This window comes from Rhinopithecus bieti, unplaced genomic scaffold, assembly GCF_001698545.2.
Source record: "Rhinopithecus bieti isolate Rb0 unplaced genomic scaffold, ASM169854v2 scaffold_62304, whole genome shotgun sequence".
Taxonomy (NCBI): domain Eukaryota; kingdom Metazoa; phylum Chordata; class Mammalia; order Primates; family Cercopithecidae; genus Rhinopithecus; species Rhinopithecus bieti.
The window spans coordinates 155,707-165,560 of record NW_016823627.1 but is presented as its reverse complement, the minus strand read 5'-3'; the positions used below and the strand labels follow the sequence as shown (position 1 = coordinate 165,560).

General features: G+C 50.9%; 1 protein-coding gene across 1 annotated transcript in view; it reads left to right on the top strand.

Annotated features, from left to right (window-relative positions):
* Positions 1–1,703: 1,703 nt before the first annotated feature.
* CHST7 (carbohydrate sulfotransferase 7) overlaps positions 1,704–9,854 on the top strand; it is a 25,798-nt gene continuing 17,647 nt past the window's right edge. The window contains exon 1 of the mRNA XM_017861682.1: positions 1,704–3,646. Coding sequence (XP_017717171.1) covers positions 2,155–3,615 — 1,461 coding nt within the window. The 5' untranslated portion in view covers positions 1,704–2,154 and the 3' untranslated portion in view covers positions 3,616–3,646. The remainder of the gene's footprint in view (positions 3,647–9,854) is intronic.

Sequence of the window (9,854 nt, the reverse complement as noted above, 5' to 3'; positions counted from 1 at the left end):
AGGTCAGGAGATCGAAACCATCCTGGCTAACACGGTGAAACCCCGTCTCTACTAAAAATACAAAAAATTAGCCGGGTGTGGTGGCGGGCGCCTGTAGTCCCAGCTACTCGGGAGGCTGAGGCAGGGTAATGGAGTGAACCTGGGAGGCGGAGCTTGCATGAGCCAAGATCGCACCACTGCGCTCCAGCCTGGGAGACAGCGAGACTCCGTCTCAAAAAAAAAAAAAAAAAAAAACCACCAATCCAGAGAGGAGGGAAAAGTGAAAACAGAAGGGAAAGTTGTATATTAATATTGTAAAATCATATTCTTGCTACAAAGGAGATGTGTACAGAGGTCAGTGCATATAAGTTTGATAGTGGAAAAGTGAGAGATTGTCTAACATGGTTTCTTTATGAAGTAGGAGGTAAGTGCTGAGAAGTGGTGGGTGGGGGAAGGGGGGTATCAGAAGTCTGAGGAGACTAGAGAAGGTTTGAAATCAACATCATGGAACTTGAGACTGGGAAGTGACATGAAGAACATAAGATTTCAGCATCCATTTGAGGTTGATGATTATGAAGTTATCTTGATGCCAATCTGTTCTGTGGGCTCCCAAAGTGCTGAGATTACAGGCGTGAGCCACTGTGCCCGGCTCACACCTGTGGGGAAATATTTTGCAATGGTGTTTGCAGGCACAGAGAAAGCCAAAAGCAGGGTTTGGGGGATTTTGCTAGATGAGTAATGAAAAGGCAGAGGGCACGTGAGCTTAGCTTATTGGAGGGAGTGTTATTAAAATAATAGTATGGCATCTTTCAGCTGAATATGAAAAATTGAGAAGAAAGTGGGGGTGGTGGTCAAAGAGTGGCGGTTGGAGAATAGGGAAGATTTGAACAACTGGCTGGAAGAAGAGGGGAAGTGTGGAAAGAAAACGAAATACTTGAGTCAGTGATTTCACAGGTGGAGTAACTTCCGTGATGAAAAAGACCAGCGGAGAGCGTTGCAGATGTTCTCACTCTTCCAATCTGAACACCTTCCCCTGATGGAGATGAGTAGATATGCTTTCTATGTTTTGTTAACTTTACAACACCTTCCCCAAGCTGGTGAAAGCTCTCACTTCCTTATTCATTGGCCTGATGAACAGAGCAAAATGTATCTTTTTTGGTTCTGTTTTGAATTTTAGTGACTCTAGTCTTCATCTGCCTCTTGGACTTCCTGTCCCTTTTCCATCTATCCTTGGGTACACGTTTCTCCTTACAGGTCCTTTTAAACACCAAGCTCCGGAGAAAGGTCACCATTCTACCACTTTGATTCTGTAAATGTCTTTTGTTCATAGGTGTCAGCATAGGCTGGGTAATACTGTGGTAACAACCCCCAAATCTCGCAATCCCAGGAGGTACATGGGTACTGAGAATTATTCACATTTTACAAATAACCAAACTGGACCCCAGAGTATTGGTAGAATGTGCAGAGCCCATCAGCTGGTGAAAAACCCTAAGGAACGCAACACTTAGAATTTCACAAAGGCTAGACTTTATGAAATGTGCTGCGTGAATGCAGTAGTATCTCCAACTCCCCTGGACCACTCTGCCACATGCAATCTTGTATCTTTTACTCCAGAACTCAGTAACATCCACTCCAGGGCTGATGGGGGCGCTGGATATAGATAGTGGCGAGTGGTTATCCGCCTAGAATAGCGATGGCTAGGCAGGGGACATAAAACAGAAGAGGCAGTGGCCTTCTCCGGGTGGGGTCTATGGACCTTTACTGGGTACATTCTGTACACACAGGTCCCTCCTTCGCCTGAAATATTGATGAAGACTTCATTACGGAGGGTTTGGGGAAAGGTGGGGGTCTGGCTCGGTGAGCCCGAGTCCCAGCCCCGCTACAGCCCCGCCCAGATCTGGCAGAGCCGTGGGCGAACTCAGGCGGGCAGAAAGGCGGGGCGGGCGGCTGCCAAGTCGGCCAATAGGCGGCTCTCCGGTGGCTGAGCGGAGAGGGCAGGGGCGCAGTCAGTAGCACCACCGCCTTCCAAGTTTCCCCTCGTGGATGCGCGGCCCCGCGGCTCTGCTCCTCCCGGCACAGAGGGGCCGGGAGAGGCCATAGGAGTGGACCCAGGACGGGATTTCTGAGGAACGGGAGAAAACTGGCGCCCGACCCGCTCTGGAGGGTCGGTGAACGATGAAGGGCCGGCGGCGGCGACGCCGAGAGTACTGCAAGTTCGCGCTGCTGTTGGTGCTGTACACGCTGGTGCTGTTGCTCGTCCCCTCCGTACTGGACGGCGGCCGCGACGGGGACAAGGGCGCCGGGCACTGCCCTGGCCTGCAGCGCAGCCTGGGAGTGTGGAGCCTGGAGGCGGCGGCGGCCGGCGAACGCGAGCAGGGCGCAGAGGCGCGGGCCGCCGCGGAAGGGGGCGCGAGCCAGTCCCCTCGGTCCCCAAGCAACCTCAGCAGCGCTGTCGGGGAGGCGGTGTCTCGCGAGAAGCAGCACATCTACGTGCATGCCACCTGGCGCACCGGCTCGTCCTTCCTGGGCGAACTCTTTAACCAGCACCCGGACGTTTTCTACTTGTATGAGCCTATGTGGCATCTATGGCAGGCGCTGTATCCGGGCGATGCCGAGAGCCTGCAGGGCGCGCTGCGCGACATGCTGCGTTCACTCTTCCGCTGCGACTTCTCCGTGCTGCGGCTGTACGCGCCGCCGGGGGACCCCGCTGCGCGCGCCCCGGACACGGCCAATCTTACCACGGCCGCCCTCTTCCGCTGGCGGACTAACAAGGTCATCTGCTCGCCGCCACTGTGTCCTGGCGCGCCCCGTGCCCGAGCCGAGGTGGGCCTGGTCGAGGACACCGCCTGCGAGCGCAGCTGCCCACCCGTGGCGATACGCGCCCTGGAGGCCGAGTGCCGAAAGTACCCGGTGGTGGTCATCAAGGACGTGCGCCTGCTCGATCTGGGCGTGCTGGTGCCCCTGTTGCGTGACCCAGGCCTCAACCTGAAGGTGGTGCAGCTTTTCCGAGACCCGAGGGCGGTGCACAACTCGCGCCTCAAGTCTAGGCAGGGACTGCTGCGCGAGAGCATCCAGGTGCTGCGCACCCGCCAGAGGGGCGACCGCTTCCACCGTGTGCTGCTGGCGCACGGCGTAGGTGCTCGCCCCGGGGGCCAGTCTCGCGCGCTGCCCGCCGCACCGCGCGCCGATTTCTTCCTGACCGGTGCGCTCGAGGTGATCTGCGAAGCCTGGCTGCGGGATCTACTTTTCGCGCGCGGTGCGCCCGCCTGGCTGCGGCGCCGCTACCTGAGGCTGCGGTATGAGGACCTGGTGCGGCAGCCACGCGCCCAGCTGCGCCGCCTGCTGCGCTTCTCCGGGCTGCGCGCGCTCGCAGCGCTCGACGCCTTCGCGCTCAACATGACTCGCGGCGCGGCCTATGGCGCCGACCGGCCCTTCCACCTGTCAGCGCGCGACGCCCGCGAGGCGGTGCACGCCTGGCGCGAGCGCCTGAGCCGAGAGCAGGTGCGCCAGGTGGAGGCCGCCTGCGCTCCAGCCATGCGTCTGCTCGCCTACCCTCGCAGCGGAGAGGAGGGCGACGCGGAGCCGCCCAGGGACGGGGAGACGCCGCTGGAGATGGATGCCGATGGCACCACGTAGCCTCCCATCCCTGTCCCCGGCACGGATCCGGGTAAGGTGGCCGGGGCAAGGCAGGGACCGGGACTGGTCTTCCGGGAGCCTGGAATGGCCTGGGGATGGGAAGTGTAGCGGGGAGGGTACCATCCTGGATCCCATCCTATCAGATCAGGTCCAAGAGGATGGGAAAGTCCTGCTCGTAGAATTTGGTAGATTCATCGGAATCTCCAGCTTAGCCTTGCGCCTCCTTAGAGGGAGATCCCGAGATGAGAGAGGATATTTAAGCGTGATTGAGGTGGAAGCCAGGTCTCCGCACTCCCATTCCCCGATATGAAGTAGGAGGTTTCAGAGGGCTGAGGAGAGTAGAGAAGGTTTGAAATAGTCATAATGAGCCGTGAGACTGGGAGTTGACATGTGGAGTATAGGATTTCGGAAACCATTTGAGGTTGATGATTATGGAGTTATCTTGATGCCAGTTTGTCCTGTGAGGAGACTTTGCAATGGTGTTTACAGGCACAGAGAAAGCCAAAAGCAGAGAGTTTGGTGGAAAGGCATTGATTCTAACCCTGCCTATCCCTAATCTTTCTGTTTCATTTTTCTTCTGTTTTATGCGCAGGCTCCAGGGCTTTTCTCCTGAGTTTCCAAGCGTGCAGGCACAGTCAGGCGGCTCTTGCAACACTTCTTGCATATTGTGTGTCGCAGGCGCTTGTGTAGTGAATAGACTTGCTTTCCTCTGGCTCATATGCGCCTCTCTGTCTCCCCTCCCCCTCCTTCCCTCTCCCATTTCCCCTCTCCCTCTCTTCCTCCACCTCCCCTTCCCCTCCTTCTCTCCCTTCCCCTTCTCCCTGTAGCTGGCGTTTGCAGGATATGTGACCATATCCCATTCACATCAGCTTCCTCTAGTGTCGACAAGACCTCAGGGGTGGGCTGTCCCCCACTCCACCCCATCCGTTTGACAGATGGAGCCTTCAATTGGCAGTAGCAGTTTGTGACTGCAGGAGGAGCTTTGTGAAAAGACACTGGCCCCTCTTTTTGTTGTTGTTGTTTTTTTCATTTTTGTTTTTTCTCTGCATATCTGAAGATGCTAAAGTGCTGAAACAGTCTCAAAATGTGTTCCGTGTGGGTCAGTGTATGGCCTGAGGAAAGGGTTTGCTCTGCACAGTGCTGACCATAGGAGTCAGTGACATGGGAGTGTGTTTCCCCAAACTTTGTGTGAGCTGGAAGGGTGCCGCCTTCTGCACTGTGCGGTCAGTCCAGAGGAGGAGGAAAAGCAGTGCTGGGTGGGCGGAAGTGAGTTAAGTTTCCATTCATTATTTTATAGTGTAATTCAGCATTCCCCTGAGATGAAGCTCTGAGGACAAACGTTGAAGATATTAATGAAGAGGGACTTTGTTGTTGTTACAGAACCAGGGTTTCAGAGTGATTTCAGAAGCTGACTAACTAATTTTTCTCCCAGTAATCAAATGGTTTTCTTAGTCAGTTTCTGTAATTGCTAGGAATTCTGTGTTCTTTCCTGATATCCAGAGTGATGGAAGGTAAGGCACAGGGTGACTTGTCACATCTTAACAAAAACATCCTTTCATCTGCTGATCCTGTATTTACAGATGCAACAGTAATTGTCCCTAACCCTTCTTCACAGGCCTCAGGGAACTCCTCCACTGGGCGAATGCTGTGCATTTATGGCTTTAAGACATGACAATCTCCCAGAAACTTGTGCTTTTTTTTTTTTTTTTTTCATTTTACTAACATCTATTTGAGTACTGGTTGGGGTGAGGCATTAAAGAGAATACAGAGGAGGGTAGAGGAGAGTCTTTGCCCTCTAGGAAGTTAGAGTCTGTGTGGGTGACAGTGACTGTGAGGGAAGACACTGGTGTTGCTGTTTGGAAGGCCGACGGGGCTTCCTTTGCAGGCCTGCAGGGACATCTGGGAGCAAGCTTTAGGCTCTTCCAGACTTTAATGACTGAGTCCTTCCTCCTGCATTGGGCACTTAGCACCAATCAGTGGATTGATTACAATGCTTGTATTCTTGGTTCCTAGGAAGATAACGTTACTGCCAACGCACTGATGGGTTTTCCAAAAGTTTGTCACGCTCTACTCTAGAGAAGGGAGGAGAAGGGAGGAGGATGGATCCTTACCAAAGGGCTATGTGTCATGCACTGAGTTAGGCATTATACATATATCATTTATATCAGTTTTCCAGATGAGGAATTCGAGACTCAGAGAAGTAATTTGCCCAAAGTCATACCTGGGCTGGTGAGGGTGGAACAGTGTTTGGTGTTGGACTCCACAGCTCATAATCTTCTCTTTTATTCCTCACCTGCTCCCCACCTTGGCATTCCCTGGCAGCACCCCGATACTCCAGCCAGGCTAGTATGAGGTGGAAAACACACTCAGCTTTATTACTAATATGTCCCAACCACTGAACGAATAAAATATCCCTGAGCTGCCAACAGTGCCTACACTGGAAAGCGGATGACTTTACAGCCATCCTCCCCACAGGGCATCTCAGGATGCCCTCGGCTCATCTGAGGAGAGAGACCACATGTGAATTAACCTGAGTAACTTCTGGATGGTCCATACCCAATGGCCAGGATTTGGCAGTGAGGGAGTCAGTGAAATTTTTTCTGGTCTGGGTGAGGGCCGTAGCACCCTGAACCAAGTCACCAAGGACCTAGGCCCTTTCTCTCTTTTACATCTTGGCTTTTATTCACCAGCTTATCTTCCCACTGTCACAAGATGATAGCCACAGCTCCAAGCATCACATCTTCACACAATGACACAGGGTTATTAAAATACAAAAAGGAAGGAAGCTATCTAGCCGGTTAGGGGTGGAGGGGTTTTTCCTCCTGCCATGCTCTTTTTTTTTTTTTTTTTTTTTTTTTTTTTTTTTTTTTTTTTTATTTTGAGAGGACGCTCTCACTCTGTCACCCAGGCTGGAGTTCAGTGTTGTGATCTTGGCTCACTGCAATTTCCTCCTCCCAGGCTCAAGTGATCCTCCCACCTCAGCCTCCCAAGCAGCTGGGCTCACAGGTGCATACCACCACATCCACTCTGTCACCCAGGCTGGAGTGCAGTGTCATGGCTCACTGCAGCCTCAACTTCCCAGGGTTAAGCAATCCTCCCACCTCAGCCTCCCAAGTAGCTGGGACTACAGATCAGGTGCACACCATCACTCCATCTCATTAAAAAAACATTTTTTTTTTTGCAAAGATTGGGGATGGGGCGGGGAGTGGGGCTCTCACTGTGTTGCTCAGGTTAGTCTCATACTCCTGAGCTCAAGCGATCTGCCCGCCTTGGCCTCTCAAAGTGCTGGGATTATAGATGTGAATCATTGCACCCAGCCTTGATAAATTATAAAACCTTTCCCAGAACCCCCTTTACCAACTGACTTCGCTTTACATCTCATTAGCTAAAACTGGGTTACACAGCCTGTCCTAGCCCAATCATTGGTGAAAGGGAATGGGAGCATTGTGATTGGCTTAGACCAGCGGTTCTCAGCCGTGACTGAACATTACATTCACCTGAGGAGCTTTTTTATTTTATTTTTTGAAATGCCAATGCCTGAGCTCCACCCCGAGATTCTGATTTAAGTAGTCTGGAGTGGAGTTCCCAGACCCAGGCACTGGGATGTTTGAAAAGCTCCCCAGATGATCCTACTCTATAACTAAAGCTGAGAACCCCTGACTCGAACCAGTCATGGTTCATCCGCTGGGCCAGAGGGGACCAGAAGGCTGCCACCGGAACAAGATCAGGATGGGGAATAAAGGGATGTCAATGAGCACTGAACTGCTTGCTACAGTCATTTATGTGAAAGAACTTGGAGCTATGAAGTGCCAAGCAGATGTGGAGTGTTATTATGGAAAGGGGAAAATGTCCTCAATTATACACGGGTCCATTTATAACCCTCTCACATGCCTTCAAATGCTTTGTTGTCTGTAGCTCATTATCTAATAATCCATCGTTGTACACTATCCGTCACTGTTCTGAACAGACTGATGTGCTATCCTATCCTTTTCAGCATATCTCCCTTTAATGTCTGCCCTTGGTAGGTCCCAAGGTTTCATCCCGCTAGGCATTTAAGGCACCTTGATCTTTGCCCTTGACATAACATATGTATCCTTTGAAAGAAATTAGGAAAGAATGCAAACACCCTGTAATTTGAACCCTAACAATTGGGAAGCTTTCTTTCTAAAGAAATCATGTAAACAGAAAAGAAATAATCAACCACCACCAAATCATTTTGAAAGTCCTTCTATTTTAATCAGGAAACTGGGCCCTAAACATTTTATATAGGCTTATGTATAAATATCACTGAGGCCAGGTGCAGTAGCTCACACCTGTAATCCCAGCACTTTGGGAGGCTGAGGTGGGAAGATCGCTTGAGGCCAGGAGTTCAAGACCAGCTTAGGCAACATAACGAGCCACCCCCTCACCTTCTCTAGAATTTTTTTTAAACTAGCTGGGGGTAGTGGCGCACATCTGTAGTCCCAGCTACTTGAGAGGGTGAGGTAGGAGGATCGCTTGAGCCCAAGAAGTCGAGACTGCAATGAGCTATGATCGTGCCACTGCACTCTAGCCTGGATGACAGAGCGAGATCCTGTCTCAAAACAGAAACAAATATCACTGAAAAGTGAAGCTGTTGCTTACACACAGACTGCTAAAGAATGGGCTTTTTTTTTGTTTGTTTTGAGACGGAGTCTTGCTCTTGCTAAGCTGGAGTGCAGTGGTGCAATCTCGGCCCACTGCAACCTCTGTCTCCCAAGTTCAAGCAATTCTCTTGCCTCAGCCTCCCGAGTAGCTGGGACTACAGGTGCATGCCATCACGCCCGGCTAATTTTTTTGTATTTTTAGTAGAGACGGGGTTTCATCATGTTGGCCAGGATGGTCTGGATCTCTTGACCTCGTGATCCACCCACCTCGGCCTCCCAAAACGCTGGGATTACAGTTGTGAGCCACCGCGCCCGGCCCAGAATGGGCATTTTTGAAACATTGCTCCTATATAGAATTTCTCATTCAACAAAATTTCTTCAGACTCCTAATAGAATATCACCCTGGGTGCTAGGTTTGAGCCAGAGAACTGGAAGTTAGGATGGTGTGTGTGTGTGTGCGTGTGTGTGTGCACATTTATAGGTACCTGAGTAGCAGGGCTGCATAAGGTGTGACCAATTTTTTAAAACACATCCATGTCCAAATCATTATTGCTCCTTGTGAGGTTAATGCTACCTTTGATCAAGGCATTCTCGGAGCTCCCATTTGGGCCTGCCTTCCCTGGCAGGACCCCTCAGCTAATGGATATGGTGTTAAGGAAAAGTCAAGACTTGTCAAGTCTGATGAGTGAACAGGGAAGGAGGCTGGTCCTACAAAGCAAGGGGTGGACATAAAGTAGTAACAGTCATTCCTTGCTTTCTATATGAAGTCAGTTTTTGAATTATGGCATGGGAACCCAGGCATCAGGGCCTGCCTCTCCTGGTTACTACTTAATTGACCTTTGGCAAGTCCCTAAACCTTTTCAGCTTTAGTGTTCTTACCAATAAGAAGAGGAAGTCAAATTAAAAGGATTTCCAGGCCAGGTGTGGTGGCCCATACCTGTAATCTCAGCACTTTGGGAGGCTGAGGTGGGCAGATCACTTGAAGTCAGGAGTTCGAGATCAGCCTGAGCAACATAGTGAAACCCCGTCTCTACTAAAAATATAAATATTAGCCGGGTGTGGTGGCAGGCACCTGTAGTCCCAGCTACTCAGGAGGCTGAGGCAGAAGAATCACTTGAACCCTGGAGGCAAAGGTTGCAGTGAGCTGAGATTGCGCCATTGCACTCCAGCCTGGGTGATAGAGCCAGACTTTGTCTCCTAATAATAGTAATAATAATAATAATAATAATAAATTAAATAAGGGCCGGGTGCAGTGGCTCATGCCTGTAATCCCAGCACTTTGGGAGGCTGAGGCAGGTGGATCACGAGGTCAGGAGTTTGAGACCAGCCTGACCAACATGGTGAAACCCTATATCTACTAAAAATACAAAAATTTGCTGGGCATGGTGGCACGTGCCTGTAATCCCAGCTACTCAGGAGGCTGAGGCACGAGAATTGCTTGAACCCGGGAGGCGGCGAAGGTTGCAGTGAGCTGAGATCGCGTCACTGCACTCTAGCCTGGGCGACAGAGTGAGACTCTGTCTCACAAAAAAAAAAAAAAGAAAAAGAAAAAGAAAAAATTGTAGAAATAATATAAGCATGTAGTAAAAATATAATTTTTTTTTTTTTTTTTTT